The 25,536-nt window shown below is 33.8% G+C and overlaps 1 protein-coding gene and 1 long non-coding RNA gene across 11 annotated transcripts in view; one reads left to right on the top strand and one right to left on the bottom strand.

Moving 5' to 3' along the window:
• Window positions 1–25,536, top strand: part of LOC123704171 (zinc finger CCCH domain-containing protein 13-like) — a 65,398-nt gene that overhangs the window by 26,383 nt on the left and 13,479 nt on the right. For all 5 annotated transcript variants that reach the window (XM_045652472.1, XM_045652475.1, XM_045652474.1 and 2 more), the window contains exon 3: window positions 23,723–23,776. In XM_045652472.1, the coding sequence (XP_045508428.1) occupies window positions 23,734–23,776 (43 nt within the window). In that variant the 5' untranslated portion in view covers window positions 23,723–23,733. The remainder of the gene's footprint in view (window positions 1–23,722; window positions 23,777–25,536) is intronic.
• On the bottom strand, window positions 2,839–8,180 carry LOC123704173. 6 transcript variants are annotated; one of them, XR_006753094.1, is made up of 2 exons: window positions 7,794–8,180; window positions 2,839–3,203 (listed from the first exon to the last, which is right to left on the bottom strand). It is a non-coding gene; the product is annotated as an uncharacterized LOC123704173 (long non-coding RNA). The 6 variants fall into 6 exon arrangements; XR_006753095.1 differs by having other exon boundaries at window positions 2,839–3,200; XR_006753090.1 differs by lacking the exon at window positions 7,794–8,180 and adding an exon at window positions 7,698–7,766.

Raw genomic sequence — 25,536 nt, 5'->3', positions numbered from 1 at the left:
CTAAGGTGAAAATAAATCTACTCCTTGAAGTACATGAATACAAACGTAAACAAGTAGGTATCACGGGCGAAGCCGGGGCGGACCGCTAGTAGTCTATAAAAGCAAAGTTTACGTAAATTCGTAACTCTATCAGTTCCTATTATATATTTGTTGACATTTTCCAAAATTTAAATTAAACCATTAACCTTGGCCCACAAAAGGCTATAAAATATATGTCAATATAACTGCCTACGCTAACTTAGGAACACTTAACATTGCATTATGTCATTTCTAAGTATATTCCAACTTATTATGTAACATAAGTTTAAAGTTGTAGAAGTCAAGACATTTTAAAAGTTTTGATAAAAATAATGGCATTTTGTAACACTTATGTAAACGATTTTTATCAATACATATACAATTTTATATGTCTGTTTGTAATTGCATAACTATAAAATCTTATTATATTCATAAAGATGTCAGTTTGTTCCGGCATATCTACGAAGCAGCTTGATTGCTTTAAAAAGTAAGTCACGGATGGAAAAGCCTGTACGCCTGTAAGCCTGCCTGTGTGGTTGGCCTTCACTTATTACAGTAATAAATTTCTTTGCATTCGTCCATCTTTCTTTCGTAATATATTTTGATAAATGATCCATACTAATATTATAAATGCGAAAGTATGTCTGTCTGTCTGTCTGTTACTCAATCACGCCTAAACTACTAAACCAATTTTCATGAAATTTGGTATGGAGATATTTTGATAACCGAGAAAGGACATAGGCTACTTTTTATCCCGGAAAAATGACGCAATCCCGGAAATCCCACGGGAACGGGCATAGTTCGGGTTTTTCTTTGACTGCGCGGGCGAAGCCGCGGGCGGAAACCTAGTATGACATAAAATGTAGGTATAAATTTGGTAGTGGATAAGTAGGCTACACGAAAACTAAATTTGGAACGTCCTAAGCCGACGTCTCAAATCTGAAATGAGAGATATGTATGTTTTTTTTTATTTTGTGTATGTTTGGTCTGAGAAGAAATCGCGGATTATTTTAATATGCCTAAATGAATAGGATGTCCTGTAAAAACAATTTATGCTATCTAATTTGTCTCACGGTAATATCACAGACTAAACACATTAAACCAGTAAGCCAATTACATAATAAAACATAACATTAAACTAATATTATATTACTTACGGAAACTATAATCGCAAAAATATGTTGATATTTAATCAAAAAGTCACGCATATATGTTACCTACTTTTGTGGTTGGCCTTCACTTAACGAGGTTATATAGGACATACAGACAAACCCGGATATCGTCTGTGTAGAATTTCAAGTTGCATACTATAGCTTTAACTCGATGATATTATAAGAAGAAAATACCAGACGATTTTAAAGACTTACCTGTACATATATTCCGGACGAGGTTAATAACCTGGCTAATCACAAAGCAATTTTATGATTTAAATGACTTGACAAATCAAAAATAGAAATTTAAAATTAATGGATATCATATCTGGACATAAATTAATAATATATATTTTTTTATATAAGTGTATCTATAGTGTGCTGTGGTATATAATATTGTATAATGTAGTTTATAATATACTAGCTTCCGCCCGCGACTCCGTCCGCGCGGATGTCGGTCTTCGCGTGGATGGTTTATTTCTCCATTTTGAGTAGGTACCTCTGACAATAAAATCTTATAAATATCTATTGGACCCAATTCCCAAATACGGCTAGGCCTATAATAATACGCAACGTGTGTTCGCGGTTCTACGGAACAACGTCTATGGATAAAACTGAAAAATTAAGATTAATTTTTTTCTACGTATTTTTCCAGGATAAAAAGTATCCTATTTTACGCCCAGGATAATAAGGTATAATTATACCAAGTTTCATCGAAATCGAACCATTAGTTTTCACGTGATGTCTTCACATACAGACAGACAGACAGACAGACAGACAGACAGACAGACAAAAATTTTTTTTATCACATATTTGGGTTTGGTATCGATCCAGTAACACCCCCTGCTATTTATTTTTTCAATATTTTCAATGTACAGAATTGACCCTTCTACAGATTTATTATATGTATAGATTTGCACACTCAACTACGAGCAGAATGTTTAAGGATTTATATTATCTGTATCTACAAACATCTGTATTCTACATTCTGCAAATAAAGCAATTTGAATTTGAAGGTGTGTAGATAGGTCACCAACACAACATTCGATATTCCAACACGGCACACTAACGCACACACGATTAGACGTATAATAAACAGGGACATGATTCAACTACAACGTCTCTTTTAACAATTCATTAAATTTTCATTAACACTATACTATATTTTAAGCTATTGCATAGCTTCTATCGCGGGCCTTGAGCGCGGGGACCGAATCGAGAAATTCCGTAACGAAAAACCTCACGCTCCACACTCCGACGGGCGGAGATGTGGCTTGAAGGCATAGCATGCAATAGCTTTACCGCGGCAGTCCCCGAGTGCCACACGTCGTTTTTTATACTATAGGCTATATATCATCACGCTAAGACCAACAAGAGCGGAGCAATGCGGGTGAAACTGCGGGGCACAGCTATAAGTATATTATATTTTAATAAATCATTATACAACTCTATACAACAATACATTTATCTCTTATCTAAAGATAAAAGAGGAAAGAAATTGTTATATAATATAAGAATAACATTTAAAACTGAACAGCGCTTCTATTTTTATTACACACATTGAATTAATTTCCGCTCTGAATAGCAGACTACTAAAAAAGACGTCAATTGTATGCTTATTAAAGTATTATTTGACCTCTTGACTATAATTATAAGGGTGTTTTTTCACCAATAATATTGATGTTTTGCATTAAAACAAAACATGTATTATGTGTCGAATAAAACACACAGCGTTGGATGAAGAAAGCAGTCTATGAATCCTATATATCTCTATGCAAATTGGGTCACCTTACCAAATATCGATGGATCTTTCACCTCACTAGCAAGAGCGCGTCCCTAGTATGGCATCTGTCATCATCGCCTTTGACGCGCTGTCATCTTCCAAGCTCCATAGCATCTTCATCAGCAAGCAGTAAACTGCAACGCTGTGTGTTTTATTCGACACATAATACATGTTTTGTTTTAATGCAAAACATCAATATTATGTGTCTTTCTAAAACACACAGCGTTGGATGAAGATGTGTTTGATATCTGCTGGTGAAGAAAGACATACAAACGCTATGTTGAAAATAAATTATCTTGTTAATATTGTAATACCTAAGTGCTGTATTAACAACTTAAATTTCATTCCTTACAGAATGTTAAATGAACCTGTTGTATTGTAAAATAAAGTTATATTTTAAATTCTAAAAACAATACAAGGGGGTTATGTAATAACAACAAAAATTGTTTTTCTTTCATATTGTGAGAACTAACCATATAGGTATCCTCTAAACTTTAAATTATTCTCCTCAGATAATCTTCTCAATAAGCCAATACTAATGAACTAAGTCTTAGAACCTAAGAACTGCTTAATTATTTCTCTATATCTTTGATACAAATCAAAGTTCAAATAATAACATAAAAATAAAATTTTAAAAATTATAACTCAAAGGAAGATCAATGTCACCAAGGATAAACAATGGAGCCTCTAAGGCTAAATACTACAGTAAATAACATCTGTATATAAAATAACTATAATAAGCAATGTTAACACAACTGTACCTTAAGCATTAAGCATGTTTGTTACACATTGATCATTACTATGATCTTAAATTAATTACACTGAATTAAATAATAAATTAAACAGTTTCAGGTTACCTTAAAGTAAACCAGACTCACTGGCACTGGCTAAATTGACTGATTGACAGTAAAACTTTTATAATTGACTGTATGGTCCTTCCACTGCCTCCACGGGTTGGTGCCCTTACCACATTCTTGAAGCCACTGCTGGACAGGGCTGCTATGTTTACTGTCTTTAAGATCTGGAGGGACCTTAACTAGCCAGAGATAAAGGTTTGTGTTGCAAGGTTAAAGGGTCCGCCCCTTTATATAATTTAGATAAGAATCAATTATCTACTTTTAAGATTGAAAATCAGTCCTTTGTTACTTGAACCAACCTTTCCACATGGGTCACTGGGCATATCTATGTGTCTGAGTTTCCTCACAACCGACCACCTGATGGATAATGTGTTGTTGTATCCATTTAGTATCCAAATTCTGGTCAGGTTATAATCTTATCTTGCTGTGATAAAAAAAACTGTATTTTGAGGTTTTCAGAAGTCATGTTCATGTCATGAACAGGTTGAGCTTGCTTATGATAGACTTAAGCCAATTAAATAGAATCCCTGTGTTTTCTGTGTGTGTGTGTTTTCTTTTTTTTTTTTTTTTTTTAGCATTGCATTATGAAAGTCACCTCCTGCTTGGAGGGTCATATGTTGGCACTGTGGAGGGGCACCACTACTTAACTGCTCTTTCTCCTTTGCTTTACAATGGGCTGTTTTCTCCCCTCCCCCCCCCCCCCTTTTTCTGACTGAGCAGTTGGGGGGCCATAAGGCCGTAAGGCCATTCACCAATGGTCTGAGTGCTCATGACTTCCGGGTCAATAACCATATATAACCATAATAGTCAATAACCATAAGCCATCTTTAGGCGCTTGACATTGAGTTGCGGAGAAATGCCCGTATATTATTATTATTTATTATATCAACCATAAGCCACCCTTGGGTGCTATGTATCTGCCCCGGTCCCGGGGTGCGAGGTGCGCTAGTGCACTTGGAGGATTACCCTTGAAAGGGAATATTCAGTCTAGGCGTCAGCTCCATCAACGACTGCAGATGTCGCAAAATTCGGAGCAGGCTTTGGCAAATATGCCTTGGCACTAAAGCATTCCTTTGGGTAGCGAAATGGTCCATATCAGGAGCTTCCGAAATATTATATTTCCTGTTGTACAAGGTAGGAGAAGCCACTCCGGTACAGGTTGATTTCTTGAGAGGCAATCTAAATCAAAGGCCACTTAGGCGTCCTGGAAGCGTGCCAAGAGTTATTCTCAACTTTTCAGCTAGGTACAGTTACTCAGTTGTAAGAGCTAAGAGAGTCAGCAACCTTTGTATGTGGGCGACCAAAGTCTGATTGATAGCTTGGGCTACAGGATGTGCACCCCTTGCAATTTACTCAGAAGCACTTTTATTGCATATCTGGTACACGACATCTAAGTCAGAAGTTCTAATGCCAAGTCCCCTGCTTCCCTCTTCATTTCTCTGACAGGTAAGTACTGTTCAGATGTCCTACTCAGCCCGCATCCGCGGTATCTGTAGTTAGGAAGTGAGAAACTTGTTCTTTTACAAAGACTATTACATTTCTGTCTATGTTTCTTTTCCACAACTCTTAAGTCTTGTATAGCATGTAGAGGGAAAGCCTTTCTCTCTTGGTCTGCTGTGCGCGAAACTCTAGAGAAATACCTGGAGGCGACAACTGTACAGTCCTCTCAGTGTTAGATGTCTAGAACTGTCTGCAACTCTTATTTAGTGCAAGACATGGTCCTTTTAATGACTACCACAGTATGCTCTATCTTTGAGGCTTTTGGGACTGGCAATAACACAGACATTTCTATAGTATTACACATGAGGCACAAGTATCCAGGCTTACAATGTACACTTTGTAATTGATGTGCCAAACCTGCCTTCCCAAAATCTCTATGGTCTCCGGGACCTGTAGAGTTAATTGGAACAATCCTTGTAGACGAAAAGATAATTGTCTAACTAGAAGGCTGTAGCTCATTCTGTGGCTTTACTAAAATCTCCATGGTCTCCGAGACCTGTGAAGTTAAATTATTAGAATAATCCTGATAGTTTAACTAAATCAGAGGGCTGTGGCCCTTTTTATGATTGGAGTGCCAATCAAGCTCTACCAATATCTCCATGGTCTCCGCGACCTGTGAAGTTGAATTGGAATAGTCTTGTCAATCAGGCTTTACCAAAACCCCCATGGTCTCCGCGACCTGTGAAGTTGAATTGGAATAGTCCTGCCAATCAGGCTTTACCAAAACCTCCATGGTCTCCGCGACCTGTGAAGTTAAATTGGATTAGTCATGGTAGACCCAAAAGATAATTGTCCAACTAAATCAGAAGGCACTTTATGTGGCTGTAGTGCCAATTAAGCTTTTCCAAAATCCTCACAGTCTACAAGACCTGTGAAGTTAATTTTGCAACGGTCTCAATAGACCAAAACTTAATAGCTTAAATAAAACAGAAGGAGGGCACCTCCAGCCTGTAGGGTCTCCGCGACCATTTGAAATGGCTGCCATATGCAGGCAGAAAATAGGCCAATGATGCCTGATTGTACAAGCCAATCCTGACCTTGTGAGAATCTCATTACTGTTACCAATGATGTCTAATTTTACAAGACAATCCTGGCTTTGTAAAATGATAAAATGTTTAATTACCGTTATAATCTGTGATCTGTATCAAAATTACCTGGTTAATACCTAGGTGTTTAGGTGTCTCAGGTTGAATATCAACCTGGCGGAGCCATCAGCTCTTATTGCCAGAAGCATATCTGAATGTAAGTATGGCATATATTTTTCTGGGTCTTTCTGGACACAGTTCTTTCAGCATAACCATACTAAGCTAATCATGGCTAAGGACGCCTTGTACATATTTTCAGTACATATTTTTGTAGAAGATACAAATAAAAAATACAAAGATTTTGGTTACTTTACTGTTGATATTATAGAATTGTTATCACACCTGAGTGTTAATTTTAAGGCAAGCTCTTTCACTTAAGTAAGAAAGGAACTAGATAAACAACATTATCATCAGTAACATTATAACCAAGAATGATCTCATTCAACTGTTCGGGGATACAGTAAATATGGGTCCTTGATGATGATAATGTATATAAACATATCTACCTCTTATAATCTGCAATGTCTATTTCTTATGATTTTTCACTACTATTCAAATAAGTACCCATAGAATCAAAGCTTATTCTGGTATCAATTGGCTATGAAAATAAGCTCCTTATGTTAAGAATTATTTACCATAAGATAAATTAGGTAATCTCAACTTGCAGTAATAAGTAGCTCTTACTGAATATTGTGTGAGACTGTTGCTCATATTATACACTCTATATCATATCCTATAATAAGTAATGTAAAATCTATATGTGACATGTATCAATATTGAAATAATATTAAAATAGTTAATTAACAATTTCTTCTCTTTAGAATATTGTGATAGACAGGTTTTGTAACTAACTATCTAAAATCTAAGTACATCTTAATTGTCTTGAATTATTTATGTAGTCAGTGGGCACTAAGTAGTAGGTACTCACTTTTGTTGAGGTAGTTACAATTGAATGGTCTAAGTGATTGAGATGCCTCACTACCTGCTGAGTGCTGGGGCTCGTTAGCCAGAGGGGATCACGGTGGATTCCTTATACCTAAGTACCTTCTACCTAGGTAGCCTAACGCTATTTCACAAGTCTGGTTAAAAGCAATACTTGACACAGTAACCAATGTGCCTGTGTATGATAAAGAAACCCGATGATAATGTAGTGATCTCATTATAGGCATGCATTGTGTTTTATTAATTACCTACATCTAAATATTGATGTATTTGTGTCAAATACTGTGAAATGTATGCCACGTGCTGGATGAAAATCTATGCACGAGTCCGGACATGTTCTGACAAGTTTGATTGTACTTACGGAATTTCTCGTCTCCCGGTCTCTTGGGCAGTGACGAACCATTACTTCTTTCGTCCTCCGAGGACGAAAAAGAGTTCCCGCCACTATTATACATACCAAAGCACCGGTTTTCGAATTTCCTTCCGACAACGTGGTCTTTTGTGTTTCGTATTGGAACTAATTCCGTTTTTCACTAGAAAAACACTAAAATTTAACGCGTGTGTGTTTTATCACACTTAATATTCGAGAATTATAATTATATATATTCGAATTCGAGAATTATATTCTGCGCGATGTTATTGCGCACGAATTCATAAACGCTATGGAGCTTGGAAGATGACAGCGCGTCAAAGGCGATGATGACAGATGCCATACTAGGGACGCGCTCTTGCTAGTGAGGTGAAAGATCCATCGATATTTGGTAAGGTGACCCAATTTGCATAGAGATATATAGGATTCATAGACTGCTTTCTTCATCCAACGCTGTGTGTTTTAGAAAGACACATAATATGCGAAGATGTGTAGCGAGGAATGTCTGTAAATAACCAATCATATCGCTTCATTTAGTTTGAAGTTTGAAGTGTTTAGCGTTCGAAGCGATAACTATTGGTTATTTACAAACACATTCCTCGCTACACATTATTGGTGGAAAAACACAATAACTAGCTTTCCGCCTGACTTCGTCCGCATGGTCAAAATAAATTCACATTGGAATGACATGATTCACGCACGGTCGAAGAAAATTCCTTTGAAACAAGTGATAACTGCGTTAAAAACAACCGACTTCAAACTTGCACTTGCAAAATTTACAAATACCTACAGACAAAAATGCTCATAAAATAAAAACTACTGGGCCTATCCGAATAAAATTTTTATGGGACCAATTCGACACCATCCCGCATCGAACAAAAAAAGAATCACGTAAATCGGTTCAGAAACCTCGGAGTAATCGGTGTACATACATAAAAAAAAAAAAAAATATACCGTCCGAATTGATAACCTCCTCCTTTTTTTTGAAGTCGGTTAAAAAAGATGCTACACCGCGGTAAAAGCTTGTATATAATATTACTCTCTATCTATCTCCAGTCACAAATGACACAATATGGTCGTTAATGAAATATAATTGAATAAATGTTTAAGTGTATAGTTTGAAATACTTCTTCTGCACCTACTTATTGTCGAATCAGTCAGTCAGTCAGTAAGTATAAATGAAACGTAATGAATTCAATATGTATTATTCGAGTGACCCACGATTTCTAGCCAGAGAGCTTTGTTGGCCAATACAATAGTGTTATGTAACATTGAGTAAGACATTGTATAATACTGTTATAAACTAAGTTATGACTGCGAATGTAATGAAATAAACCTTGGGTTACAATTCGATTCCTGACAAATCTCTATTATCTTTACTTAAAAGTATAAGTATGGCTAAAAATAGAGATAAAACGTATGAAAACGTAAAGTTAAATTTATCTGCTAGCATTGCTCCGCTCCTGTTGGTCTTAGCGTGATGATATATAGCCTATAGCCTTCCTCAATAAATGGACTATCTAACACCGAAAGAATTTTTCAAATTAGCCCAGTAGTTCCTGAGATTGGTGCGTTCAAACAAACGAACAAACTCTTCAGCTTTATAATATTAGTATAGATTAAATGTAAAGTAGAGCTAAAAATAAAGATAGAAAAATACAAAAAGGTAAATATGAAATAAGTTAAATAAATGTGATAAACGTATGACAGGTTGATTAGGATCTTTTTATTATATTTATTATGGGATTGATGAACTTAAACACCGCCCCGGCTTCGCCCGTGGTACATATTTACGTTTTCTCTACTTATGAACCATCCTCGTACTTCAAGGAATATAATGAAATTATCGAAATCGGCCCACCCGTTCACGTGTGATGCCGTGACCAAGGAAAACGGGTTTCATTTATATATATATAGATAGGAAAACAAAGACATTAAGACTTAAATTAATGCAATAGAATTAAATAAGCCTCTACTTCATACCTAGGAGATTTGTGTTGTAGACTTTTACTGATTGATTTCCTATAATTACAGAAAACCAGTATAACAAGACCCTCGATTGTATGTAACCTTGAGTTTAATATAGGTATGAACCTCTGGATGTCAAGATAATCCATACTAATATTATAAATGCGAAAGTAACTCTGTCTATCTGTCTGTCTGTAACCCAATCACGCCTAAACTACTGAACCAATTTTAATAAAATTTGGTATGGAGATATTTTGATACCCGAGAAAGGACATAGGCTTCTTTTTATCCCGGGAAAATGACGCAATCCCGCAAATCCCACGGGAACGGGAACTATGCGGGTTTTTCTTTGACTGCGCGGGCGAAGCCGCGGGCGGAAATCTAGTTTAAGATATATTCTGCTGTAGTTTATTGGTGAACACACACAATCGTCTTTATATCAGACTAGCTTTCCACCCGCGGCTTCGACTGCGTTTTCAAAGAAAAGCCGCATAGTTACCGTTCCCGTGGGATTTCCAGGATAAAACCTATCCTATGTGTTAATCCAAGTTACCCTCTATATGTGAGCTTAATTTTATTGCAATCGGTTCAGTAGTATTTGCGTGAAATAGTAACAAACACACGCATACACATCCATTCTCACAAACTTTCGTATTTATAATATTAGTAGGACAATATTGTAGGTAAAAAATACAAACTTTGTTGTGTTTATTTTAGTTATTGCATGTGTTCACTAACCAAAGAAAAAGTTAAAATTATAAGGTACTATAAGAAATTACACGCGAGGCCGGGTTAAATATTAGTTTGAATGAAATAAGAATGTACTGCGATTTTACACAGCTACCTAATTGATGTAGACAGTTGATAACAAATCGCAGCAAGTCAACGACTATTAGCAAAGTGAGGGTAGTTGGGTCGAACGTCATATAACCAACGTCCGAGCCCCTACGATTTGTACGAATACGCCACGAGTCAAAGGAAAGTGGCAATTTAAAGTTTTCGACAGCATACATGTTTTGGCAGGAAATAGTGACAACTATTCATCCACAAAAATATTCATTCAAAAGTTACGTCTAACAGTACCTACTTCATTTAGAAATGAAGAAAAACATTACTTGAGATTATTTCCTACAAACATACATACAAACCTCTTTATATGAATTGGTATATAAATATAAAACAGCTAAACAATAGCTAATAAAACTTACATAATGATTATCATATTCGCTAACAAAATAGACAAACCAAATAATACGAGAAGTAGGAATTGAGGCCAAATAACCACTTATATATTACGTGAATTTATGTTTGTTTGTGTTATTTTGCTAACTTATTATTAGCTTAAATTGACTTAAGTTGAATGTAAAAGTGATATGGAACGAAAACTTGAAATTTGGAATCCATTACAATCATAGAAATATTTTATAACAAGTGATAACTGCGTTAAAAACAACCGACTTCAAACTTGCACTTGCAAAAATGCCCATAAAATAAAAACTACTGGGCCTATCCAAATAAAATTTTTATGGGACCAATTCGACACCATCCCGCATCGAACAAAAAAAGAATCATGTAAATCGGTTCAGAATCTCAGAATGTAATCGGTATATATACATAATTCAGAATGTAATCGGTATATATACATAAAAAAAAACATACCGGCCGAATTGATAACCTCCTCCTTTTTTTGAAGTCGGTTAAAAAGTATTTGCTGTCTTTTGTCGATATAGAGTTACATATTTTTCTCTATAAAAAGATATTGTTTGTGATATATAAGTTAATAACAAGGGTTTTGCAATCTTTAATTGTGTTTAACTAATGTCTATTTTAAACTGAATAATTTTGAATCCCTTTAGAAATTAGTGTGTCTATTATTTGTAAATAAAGTTGTAAATTGTTTCTTCCTAAAGATAAATAAATATCTTTATATATAAAAATGAATCGCAAAATGTGTTGGTAAGCGCATAACTCGAGAACGGCTGGACCGATTTCGATAATTCTTTTTTTATTATATTTCTTGAAGTACGAGGATGGATCTTATGTAGAGAAAACGTAAACATGTACCACGGGCGAAGCCGGGGCGGACCGCTAGTATAAATATAAAAGAAAAGAATTGTATTTTAGAGCCGTATAACTGATCCTCAATATTCAGGTACAAATATTATTATTTTATATAATATTATAATCCATACTAATATTATAAATGCGAAAGTAACTCTGTCTGTCTGTCTGTCTGTTACTCAATCACGCCTAAACTACTCAACCAATTTGCATGAAATTTGGTATGGAGATATTTTGATACCCGAGAAAGGACATAGGCTAAGCGGCGGCGAAGCCGGGGCCGACCACTAGTGATGTTATATGTCTAGCTTACTCCCAAATCTGTCTTTTAGAAGTAATATTGGAATACATAAACATGCACATTGCACACCCTTTACGTTCCGTTGGTATGTCGAATAAAAACTTGAAGCAATTATTTCGAAGTCAACTAAGTTGTTTACAATTACTGTAATCAGTATTATAACAGAGGACCTTTAATATTTATAATAGACTCAATGATATATTATATAAAATAACTTCATTAACTACCTTCTAGCCCGCGACTTTACTTAATCGATGACCTACTTAAAAAATCTCATAATCAGCTGTTGGCCATTAGACAAACATAGATTGAGTAGAAATAGAAATACTTTTGCAGTGAAACTTCTTTAGGCGAGTTGAGAGTATAATTTCAAGGTCACGTCATGGCAATACCGTCACGTCATGGTGTATGGCGACGACTAAAGAAGTTTCGCTTCTGACACGTGTGCTCGGCATTTAGGCTTTTTTATTTATTTAAAATAACTTATCTTAAAGATCTATAAAATAGTACAAAACAATACGTCCTTCATCTGTATTATAACTTTATTATTAGAACTGAGTTTGTTTGTTTGAACGCGCTAATCTCAAGAACTACTGCACCGTTTTCTTATAATCTTACGGATAGGTACGTCATACCTGAATTCTATAGGGTATATATTTATTATGTACCGCGAGTTCAGGTTCTATTATCATACATACATATAAAAAAGTACTATATATTTATAAAGTTACCAACTAGCCCAGTACGATTTCCAGTTAGAAACAAGTTTCCAATTCAATTAGGAAGCCAGTCGTGAGTCCACCTTCACTTAAACTCAAACTCAAACATTTATTTAACAAGACATATATTACAATCGCTTTTGTTAATCATATCAATTAATTATGTACTACTCTTTTGTCTATAAAATTCAGACATTTATTTATTCAATTAGACTTCTAGAAGCACTTCTTCTTCTTCTACTACTACTTCGTTCGGAAAGCAGTTTCTACAGAGAAGAACCGGCAAAAAGCTCTGTGTACTCTGTATATATTATATTAAATGTTTTCAATGCCTTATATAATTTTTAGCTTATTTATTATTTAATAGGTTACCTCAACACTGCATTAGGTTAGTCCTGTACTGTGTAATAAATAACACTAAAACCAACTAACTAATACTTCTTTTTTTTACTGAATAAGAGCCTGTTTAATACTTTATCATTTAAAATTTCACATTGATTTCTAAAAACTATTCCTAAAATAGAACTTACTACTTTTCAAAATATGTAATATACAACCACATTTATATTGAATTAAAAATAATTTAAGAGGCCTACACCACCGAAACTAGCGCCACCGAACATTTTATTTTTTTACTCCTTAACCAGATCAAATTTAAAAAATCTAGCTCGGTACTTTGCTAGTATATTACTTGTAGTATTTTTGGTATTACTTTTCACTATTCTAACTGTTCATTATTCTAGAGAACTTTTGATTACCGCCAAAAGTGGCCACTTTTGGCGGTAATCAAAAGTTCTCCTAATTTACCGAATGCAAAATAATGAAAAGTAATACCAAAAATACTACAAGTAATATACTAGCAAAGTAGCGAGCTAGATTTTTTAAATTTGATCTGGTTTAGGAGTAAAAAAATAAAATGTTGGGGGGGCGCTAGTTTCGGTGGTGTAGTCGCCTTAACTACTAAAGTTAAATAACTTTATATTCTTAGCAAATCTACGTTTGATATTATCTAACCGACCATCCGGTTTTCTCAGAGACCCGTTCGTTATATGGGTGAAGAGACAAATCATTTATTCATATGTAATTTAATTTTATATATATGTATATTGTATAGTCATAATAATCTATACTAATATTATAAAGCTGAAAGGTTTGTTTGTTTGAACGCGCTAAAATCAGGAACTACTGTTCCGATTTGAAAAATTCTTTAGGTGTTAGATAGCCCATTTATCGAGGATGATTATAGGCTATATATCATCACGTATAAGACCAACAGGAGTGGAGCAATGCGGGTAAAACCACAGGGCACAGCAAGTAATTAATAAATAAGTAAATAAATCACACTATGGATGAACTTGAATATTTACTATACATATATACAGGTTGTAATTATAACTTTTCTTCTATTTAAAACGACTACAGCACATTTGTTCATATTTATATTAATCATGTGTTATTCTGGTATATAAGCTGCATTCCAGCCAAGTATCATCAAAATCCGTTCAGTAGTTTTGTCGTGATGGACTAACAAACAGTCACACTAAATAGCGAAAATTTAAGTAACAGTATACTTAGAATATTCGTATCAAATATTTTGTATGTTTATCTAGCAACAATATCGGAATAAACAATTAAAAAGTTATTAAATTTCTAACCAACTTACTTACTTACTTACCTTACTTAGTTACAACTTAACTACCTTTCATTAAAAGAGTCAATACAACGCTTGCAAAACGCAACCTTCAGTTTTATTTATTCATCTATTGAGGTCAGTGTATTTCATAATTTGTCACTATAACTTAATAGAACCGTTCACTTGTGTATCTTTAAGCACTAACTTTCACTTAGGTGTTGTCTAGGTAACATAGTACACTGTCTTTTTTTTTTTTGTAAGGTGTTTCTCAATGTTAGCCAGAAGGGCTTCTACATTTTAACGCGGACGCGGGGGTGAACTGAAGGTTCACCCTGGTATAGCGACATGCACAAGGGCGTCCCCCCTTGACGGGGATCTCGAACCTCGGCTTGGGCTGTCGCTTGAGTGGAGGAGGCCAGAAGGGCCCTAATCGGACGGGTGTACAATGTCGCTTCCCCCTGTCCGTATATAACTCAAACTCAAACATTTATTTATTCAATTAGACTTCTTCTAGATCTAGAAGCACTTTTGAATCGTCATTACATATTTTAACATTTACCACCGATTCGGAAAGCAGTATCTATGGAGAAGAACCGGCAAGAAACTCCATAGTCTGTCTGTCCCTACTCCCTATGTATGCTTCGATATTCGAAATTATGCACACGGTTTTTTATGCGGTTTATTGTAATAGAAAGAGTAGTTCTCGAGAAAAGCTTGTGTATTATTGTTAACTTTTAGATAAATAGAGCGAAGCTGCGGACCGAATGCTATAGTCTAATATATACTGTAACAATATATATATATATATTTTTTATATATTTTGTTGTAGGTAAATGCGTAAAAATGTAAGTTGATAATATTTTCAACAGTTTTTACGCAGAATTTGTAACTATACACTTAAAAACATTCATCTGTTAAAAGTATACGATGACACAATTAATATACACATAATGACACAAATAATTCAGATTTGTAAACTGAATAGTTTGTTTGACCGCGCTTATCTCAGGAATTATTGAACCGATTTTATACATATTTCACCGTTCCATATGTATTGAACCAATTTCAAAAATTCTTTCACGTTGGATTGTTGGATGTACATGATCCCTGAAGGCTATATATGTACTATGGACGAAGACAGGGCGAGTTACTATATGTCTTGTACACACGCTTATAGCTTCATTTTTGCCTATATATAACCATTTGTGTTATATGCAAGGTTATAAAACCTTTTTCGTCTAGATGTAACACTAGAAATATCAAATAGGAAGTGAATTTCTAATTTCTAGTTCAATTAGTGTCGAGAAAAAGTACATTATGACAAATTATCGGAAAAACAATGCCCGTGTCACGCAGTAAATTGCACTTTCTCTGTTATTTTATACATTATTATTTATTTATATACGTTTTATGTATAGATTGACACTTCAGGCATACGACTTCAAAAATCAGGTAGTACATTTAAAAAATATGAAAAATATGAATCATTTACCAAGTGACTTCATTACTATTTATTAATATATTTTTAATAATATTTGCAATAACAACTCAACATAATATTATGTTAAACTTTTAAGTTTTAGCACAGTTTTACTTAGATTAAATGTAAATCAACAGTAAAAGTGAACTCGTAAAATTAACATGATCATTTGTCAGGTTTAAAGTATGTATAAATAATATCTAATAAAAATAAAATATAAACAAAAATTACTAAGAAAATATATTAATCACTACATAGTATAAAACAAAGTCACTTTCTCTGTCCCTATGTCCCTACGTCTTTCCCTTTGTATGCTTAAATCTTTCAAACTACGCAACGGATTTTGATGCGGTTTTTTTTAATGGATAGAGTGATTCAAGAGGAAGGTTTTAGTATATAATTTATTAGGTTTAAGTCAAAGCGGGCGAAGCCACGGGCGGTAAGTTAGTTATTTTATAAACAACTGTATGCATTGCACAGTCGAGTAAATTTAATGATCATTTTGAGTACATTTAAGAAATAAATTTAAAAATGTAGGTCCAAACTATTTAACCTAGGGATATTAACCTACATGCCCATATAGTTTAAAGGCCAGTAGGTAACCAACTTTGCCCTAAAAGGAGTACTGCGTCTTCCTTTTGTATGCGATGCATTCGATAATAATTATTGCTACAATCTTGTACTAAAATTTTATTAAATATACTATTTTAAAAAATGTTTACTTTACGTCTTAAACAGAATTCATAATAAAATATCTAAAAATGTATTCTAAGATTCTTAAAATAAGTTTTAATCATAAAGAAACAGTAAGTAAACTATTTTGAACATGCTTGTAGTTTTTAACTGTACCTATGTCATAGTCTTTAGATTCGATTTTGACCCACTTTAAACGGACAGATTTAATTTAAACTTTGTACACATTATGAAGGATCGGTAATAATACAATAATTTCATGAGCTCATCTTAAATAGTGTTTATTTATTTATTTTTTAAACTTTTTATTCATTACTTCTACCAGTGTGAACTCTATCTTCTTATCTTTCTGAAGAATCTTGAAATTTCGTCAGATTTCTTTTGGTTGAAACCATTTTTTCTTTAATTGTGTTTCTAAACACATATTTAACAATTTATAAAATTATTTACAACATCGTTATTGCGCATTTATTTACAAATAATATATAAATGGCGGATATTACGAATTGTCATTAAAATGTCATTAGGTATATCTACTAGCTAGTAACTAGCTAACTAACTACTACTAACTAGCTTTCCGCCAGCGGCTTCGCCCGCGTTTTGAAAGAAAAACCCGCATCCGATTTTCGGGAAAAAACTAACCTACGTGTTACTTCAAGTTACCCTCTATGTGTTTGCTAAATTTAATTGCAATCGGTTCAGTAGTATTTGCGTGAAAGAGTAACAAACACACACACACACACACACACACACACACACACACACACATCCTCAAAACTTTCGCATTTATAATATTAGTAGGAAGAATAGAATTAGCAGCATTGTTACCAACATAAACATCTATAACGTAATGACGATTCAAAAGTACTTTTAGAAGAAGTCTAATTAAATAAATAAATGTATGAAATTGAGTTGAAAAATTATGTTTAAAAAAAAGCCTCACACACATTTTCTCGGTCGGTTAAAATTTGCCAACAGTTACAGTTATGCAACGGACAGACAGTATGACGTGATACACATACAGAATACAACCTACATGCATATATATGTAAATTTGTTACGTTGGTGAAAATATGGGACCGTTTTTAATGTACATAGAATGAAAAATTAGTTGGTAATAGACCCGTATGTTTTGAACTATATTTAGTATGTTGACATTATAATAGTATGCTCAAATAACACAGGTCCTTATTTTATAAGATACTAGCTTTCCACCCGCGGCATCGCCCGCGCAGTCAAAGAAAAACCCGCATAGTTCCCGTTCCCGTGGGATTTCCGGGATAAAACCTATCCTATGTCCTTTCTCGGGTATCAAAATATCTCCACACCAAATTTCATGAAAATAGGTTCAGTAGTTTAGGCGTGATTGAGTAACAGACAGACAGACAGTTACTTTCGCATTTATAATATTAGTATGGACTAGCCGCGCCCCGCGGTTTCACCCGCGTGGCAACGCTCCTGTTGGTCTTGGTTTGATGTTACATAGCCTATAGTCTTCCTCGGTAAATCCGAAGAGTTTGTATGTCTGTTTGAACGCGCTAATCTCAAAACCTACTGGTCCGATTTGAAAAGATTCTTTCGGTGTTGGATAGCCCATTTATTATCTATATTTAACGAGGAACGCTGTATATCATCACGTTCAGATACTTAATTTTAAATCTTTTATCTTCATAACGAACAGATAAACAAAAAGTATAGATATTATATATGTATACTATTATATTTAAAGTAGCAATTTGTTGTTTATGTTTAAACATATAAAAAAATAAGTATGTTAATAAATTAAGTTAATCGCCTGTTACTTTAAAATTACGAGCTATTACTTAAACATCATCTTAACTTATCCCCACAAACTTGTAATAAAAAAGGTCGAAATTATCATATGAATTTAACCGATTGTAAAAACAAGAGTATTGTCTCTATCACGCATTCGTTCTACCTCGCAGAGCACTTTCACTGCACATAAATCTTATATAAGAGGCCTGCGGTTCGAATCCCGGCGGTAACAAAAAAATATATAGTCTAACTAGCTGTGCCCCGCGGTTTTACCCGCATTTCTCCGCTCGTATTAGCGTAATGATATGTGGCCTAAAGCCTCGATAAGTGGGCTATTTAACATTGATTGAAAGATTTTTTTCAATTTAGATCGGTAGTTCCTGAGATTAGCAAGTTCAAGCAAGCACACAAACAAACAATTGTTTGTGAATTTAACAATGTAGAGTCTTATATTGTGTATTTCTACATTTACTTTAATTTAGGTACTCTGTTACTCATTCTGTTACTGGTCGAACCCTGAAATGACTAAGCCAATTTTAATGCAACTTTCACTGATAGATAGAGCAGGATATAAAATGGTTTATATAACTCTTTCTCACGGAATTCCCACGAGGTTAGGATTTTCGCGAATGAAACTGCGATATCTAAAAAAGATCTCACACGAATTTTATGAGATAAGAGACGATTAAATTTGGTCCATCCTAAAGTGTAAGTTTGGATGCTGCTGTTATTCACGAAAGCTCCGTCTATCGCTTTATTAAAATACATACAAATCCGTTCAGCGGTTTAGTCCGAAATACCTAACAGACAAACAGTTAAATTCGAATTTATATTAGCTATATTAATCTATCAATAAAGTAACAAAATTATTTTTGATAGACAATAATAAAAAAAACTACTGTAACGATCTTCGATGCACTATATAAATCACTACATAGGATTAAAACAAAGTCGCTTTTTCTGTCCCTATGTCCCTTTGTATGCTTAAATCTTTAAAACAACGCAACGGATTTTGATGCGGTTTTTTTAATAGATAGAGTGATTCGAGTGGAAGGTTTTAGTATATAATTTATTAGGTTTTAGACAAAGCGGGCGAAGCCGCGGGGGGTAAGCTAAGAAATATACTTAGTTCAATATTATTTACATATATACTAGTATCTATGTATTTTGACTGTGTGTAGAGAATATACTTTTTTCATTGATAACATTTCTGAAATATTTATCGCCATGATAATTATATCTCCATACAAAAAAAAATCATAAAATTCCGCCAAGCCGTTTCCAAGTTGTTTGGTCATAAACACTGTGACACAAGAATCTACACTAATATTATAAAGAGGAAAACTTTGTTTGTTTGTTTGAAATGAATAGGCTCATAAACTACTGGACCGATTTTGATGAAATTTGGCACAGACAATCTTGAGAAAGAACATAGGCCTTTTATTGCGAAATATGTACCACGGGCGAAGCTGGGGCGGACCGCTAGTATTTTAATATAATAGATTGAAGTTGAAACTTAGTCTTATATTTTCAACTAAAACTTTTTAATTTATTTATTTACGTAGAGGTACACTTCTTTTTAACCGACTTCAAAAATAAGGAGGAGGTTATCAATTCGGCCGGTATGTTTTTTTTGTTCGGTGCGGGATGGTGTCGAATTGGTCCTATAAAAATTTTATTCGGATAGGCCCAGTAGTTTTTATTTTATGAGCATATTTGTCTGTATTTGTAAATGTTGCAAGTGTAAGTTTGAAGTCGGTTGTTTTTAACGCAGTTATCACTTGTAGCTCTTTTAAATCATCATAAATAGATTGATATTTACCATTTACCTTTAGACCCATAAACACACAAACAACATGCTTAAGGTCTCGTATTTATACGCTATATAAGTCTGGGAATTCAAAATGGCGGACTAGCTTAACAACAATATAAGTAAAAGTTAAGCAAGGACGGAACAACTTAACAAGGTGAACGACCCACGAGTTATAAATACGAGCGAATACGGTGCATTTTATATGTTTTATTTTTAATGCAACCTTTGGATGCAACTACTATTAAAGTCTGTTTGTGGTTATTTTTACCTTAAAATGGTTTTAGCATTTATGTAAAATAAGATATAAGTTTAATTCTGACGTATTTGTAGTTGTTTTGGCAAATTAATTAAGGGCTGATTTTTCAATCCTCGGTTAAAACTTATTCGTCGAATAACGTAACTACCATTTCAAAATGTATTCCTATTGCATAAAATTGACAGTTTACAAGTGACATTTTAATATTATCGTGTAATACTTTATTGGACGGGTAAGTTTTAACCAATGATTGCAAAAATCGGCCCTAAATGATTTTTTCGATCTTAAAGAATCATATAGAGATAGATAGCGAAAGTTTTTATATAAGTAACTGTTAAAATACCCGCATAGTCCCCGTTCCCGTGGGATTTCCGGGATAAAACCTATCCTTTCTCGGGTATCAAAATATATCTATACCAAATTTCATGCAAATTGGTTCAGTTATTAAGGCGTGATTGAGTAACACACAGACAGACAGAGTTACTTTCGCATTTATAATATTAAGTATGGATTTAGTGTAAAAGAAAATATATTAAAAACTATACTAAAATTTGACTTAAGTTAAAACCGAGATAGAGAAAAAATATGAACATTCAATGTAGAGAATTCTCTACAAATAGTTTAACAGCACCAATATCATAGAATTCGTTTACAAATATTCATATCTGCATCATATTAAACTTCAACTACTCTATTTCATCTATCTATACTAATACTATGAGCTGAAGAGTTTTTCTGTTTGTTTGATTGAACGCCCTAAACTAAGGAACAATATGAAAAATTATTTCACTGTTAGGAGGAAGGCTATCATCACGTTAAGACTTAAGACCAATAGGAGCAGAGTAATGCGGGTAAAACCGCGGGGCACAGCTAGTTACTAATAAAGTTTATGTTATGAGTTATTAATATTGAAAACATACATTTTAAATGCAGCTTCCAACTCAAAGCCAAGATTCTAGACCTATAAATTAGTGTCAAAATCTCAAAACAATATAAACTAAATCGTGATAGGTTTGTGTTTAGCCTTGAGACGAAGGATTCACTTTAAATATCGAGTTTTGAAAGGCAGATGCATCCATAATAATGTAATAAAATATACATCTGATGTTCTACACTTAGAGCTAGCGCGCACGAGCAACTTTGTCTCCGCAACTATTTTGTCTCTCCCACCCATGGGCTAGTATGAAAGTGCGCGCACGTAGCGACGCAACTCCCCATACAAATTGATGGGAGAGACAAAATAGTTGCGGAGACAAAGTTGCTCGTGCGCGCTAACTCTTATAATGTGTTCAATCTAAACACTACTTGTCAGAATTAAACCAAATTTAATAAGGTACATATATGCTCTATCAAATAAGTAAAAAATTATCAAAACCGTTCATTCAGTCGTAAGTAGTGTGTAATCGGACCAGTAGTTTCTGAGATTAGCGCTCAAACAAACAAACTCTTCAGCTTTTTAATATTAGTATAGATGTAAACGACTCCTTTTATCAAGGTTCGACAATACAATAATTTCATGATTTTAAAAGTGTTTTTAGTTTTAACTATATCCATTAATATTATCTCGGGCACAACGTAAGCGAAGCCGGAAGAAGCGGCTATAGTAAAATATATTTAGCCAGTATAATAACATATAAATGAAGAAAGACTATGAATTCACTTATAACTACATAGTATAAAACAAAGTCGCATTCTATGTCCATATGTATGCTTATATCTCTAAAACTAGGCAAATGGATAATGATGCGGTTTTTTTTAATAGATAGAGGAAGGTTTCAGTCTATCATTTATTTAGTTTCGACAAAGCAGGCGAAGCCGCGGGCGGGTCGCTAGTAATCTATATCTTGAGAAATGTCTTGTGTGTAATAATAATCATCGATTAATTTTAAACGAAATCAAATCAATTATTATCAAATCAAATCAAGTAACAATCAAACTGTTATTATGTACCTATTATTTGACATAATAAGAGCGTTTCTAACAGATAAATTATAGTTTCTCTTTTGTAATAGACTTAAATATATATCTAGATACACTAGATAAAGATACTTCTAATAAGATGTATTGCTTTAATAATAAGGTTTAAAATAACCATCAGTTTGGTAGTTGTCTATAATCATAATTAGATAACCTATAGGCTATATCCAATAGTATTTTTTCTATATTTGAGGACAATATTCACACACGGCACAATCTGATCCCATACTAAGCTTTCGCTTGTGTTATGGAAACCAGATGGCTGATAAACATACATAATATATAATTAAAAAATAAATACATATATAATTATATAGATAATTAACACCCAGACACAGAGCAAACATCGATTTTCATCACTCAAATATTTGCCCTAGGTGGAAATCGAATTCACGACTGGCTTGGAAGGCAGGGCCACTACCAACCAAGACAACCGATCAGTCTAAATAAATAATGTAATAAATATTTATATTTGAAGAAAAACAAAGAAAACAACATAAATTGTAGTAACCTCATTATTTAAACATTAATCGGGGTGTGATATAGATAGCTATATATAAAGAAAATGCCATTCCATGGTAAATACATATACATACAAGGTTATCGACTTTCGTCCTTTGTCCGCAAAACCGCGGTATGCGAATATATTTAAATACAAAATCATCCACTTGACTATTACATGGTATTTAACCTTCTGCCAACAATGCAACTTGCATGCAATTGATTGAAACTAGCTTTACACCTGACTTCGCAAATAGAATGATATTATACTAGCGGTCTGCCCCGGCTTCGCCCGTGGTACATGTTTACGTTTTCTATCCATAAGAAGTATTATAAAAAAAGTATTTTTGTACTTCAAGGAATATTACCTATACACAAATAATTAACGAAAATGGTTCAGCCGTTCTCGAGTTTTGCGCCTAGCAACACATTTGGCGATTTCTTGTTCTGCCTTACTCCTATCACTTAGGGGAATGAAAAATAGATGTTGTACGATTCTCAGACCTACCCGTGCACACAAAATTTCATGAGAATTTGTCAAGCCGTTTCGGAGGGGCTTAACTTCAACGAGATATATAAATTTATTTTCTATCAAAAATGTACACAATAAATAAATAGTCAAACATAACTTATCTCTTTTACCTATCTCAAATTATTATATACTTACCATAATAATAATAATTGTTGTTTTTAAAATGCTATTTTTCATACATGGGTGCTAATTAGAATATGTAACGAATTTTAACATAAAATTTATTATGAATAGAACGTGATGAATAAAACAAATAAATTATAATAATTATAATAAATAAATAAATTTGTTTTTCTTTGTTCTCAGGTGAACACAACATGAAGCGATCACGGCACAGATGGCTGGGGTTAAGTTTATTTTGTAAGTATAAATAATAAAAAAAAAACATATTTCAAACAAATATAAAATATTTTTTGTTCACGTAGTCTTGCAATGTAAAGATGAATTTACATCAAACGAACATAGATCTAGAGCCAGTAAAAGAGCATTATTTGGTGATATTTTAGTGTAAACAAAAACTCGTATTAAAAAACTTAGCGTGATCATATATAGCCTATAGCCTTCCTCGATAAATGGGCTATCTAACAACGAAAGAATTTTTCAGATCGGACCACTAGTTCCTGGGATTAGCGCGTTCAAACAAACAAACTCCTCAACTTTAGGTATAATATTATATTGAGTAATTATATTAAGTACTAGCTTCCGCCCGCGACTCCGTCCGCGCGGAAAAATTAAGAAAAATAGACATTTATTTTTTTTCTACGTCTTTTTCCGGGATAAAAAGTATCCTATATTATGCCCAGGATAATAAGGTATAATTATACCAAGTTTCATCGAAATCAAACCGTTAGTTTTTACGTGATGCCTTCACATACAGACAGACAGACAGAAAGACAGACAGACAAAAATTGATTTAATCACATATTTGGGTTTGGTATCGATCCAGTAACACCCCCTGGTATTTATTTTTTCAATACTTTTAATGTACAGAATTGACCCTTCTACAGATTTGTTATATAACTAGCTTCCGCCCGCGACTCCGTCCGCGCGAATGTCGGTATTCGCGTGGATGGTTTATTTCTCCATTTTGATTAACTCTGACAATGACATCTTATAAATATCTATTGGACCCAAATACGGCTAGGCCTATAATAATACGCAACGTGTGTTCGCGGTTCTGCATAACGTCTATGGATAAAACTGAAAAATTAAGATTAATTTTTTTCTACGTATTTTTCCAGGATAAAAAGTATCCTATTTTACACCCAGGATAATAAAGTATAATTATACCAAGTTTCATGGAAATCGAACCATTAGTTTTCACGTGATGCCTTCACATACAGACAGACAGACAGACAGACAGACAGACAGACAGACAGACAGACAGACAAAATTTTTTTTAATCACATATTTGGGTTTGGTGTCGATCCAGTAACACCCCCTGCTATTTATTTTTTCAATATTTTCAATGTACAGAATTGACCCTTCTACAGATTTATTATATGTATAGACTAGCTGCGGCAGCGGTTTCACCCGCGTGGCTCTGCTCCCGTTGGTCTTAACGTGATGATACATAGCCTTTAACCTTTCTCGATAAATGGGCTATCTAACACCGAAATAATTTTTCAAATCGGACTAGTAGTTCCTGAGATTAGCGCGTTCAAACAAACAAACTCTTCAGCTTTATAATATTAGTATAGATATAATATATTAAGTATAGATTTTTGTTACTTTGAATAAACTGGAAGCTTTTTAAGCCACTTCTCTTAGCTTAAAAGTAATTCGTTTTAAATGCAATAAAATCTCCAATCGCCTAATTCAGTGAAACCTCAATACTTAAATCTTTATTTCTTTGAATCGGTTGTTTTTAAAACGTCTAACCTTGGCCAATGCAAATGTTGGTTCTTTGACATTTTAAGTAAATCTACGAATAATCAACTTGAGTTGCTTATGCATGAAGTAACTTAGTCATGACGAAGGATTATTAGTTTTTCACAAAATGCATTAAAATCTGTTTAGCATTTTAGACACAATTTTGTATTAGATTGACAGAATTTAACAATAAAACAGATGCAATAGGCTCTATTTATTTCGTAAATTTATGCAATGAAAATAAAACT

The sequence above is a fragment of the Colias croceus genome, chromosome 28 (genome assembly GCF_905220415.1).
Source record: "Colias croceus chromosome 28, ilColCroc2.1".
Taxonomy (NCBI): domain Eukaryota; kingdom Metazoa; phylum Arthropoda; class Insecta; order Lepidoptera; family Pieridae; genus Colias; species Colias croceus.
The sequence above is the reverse complement of the archived record's forward strand: the minus strand, read 5'-3'. Positions and strand labels throughout refer to the sequence as shown.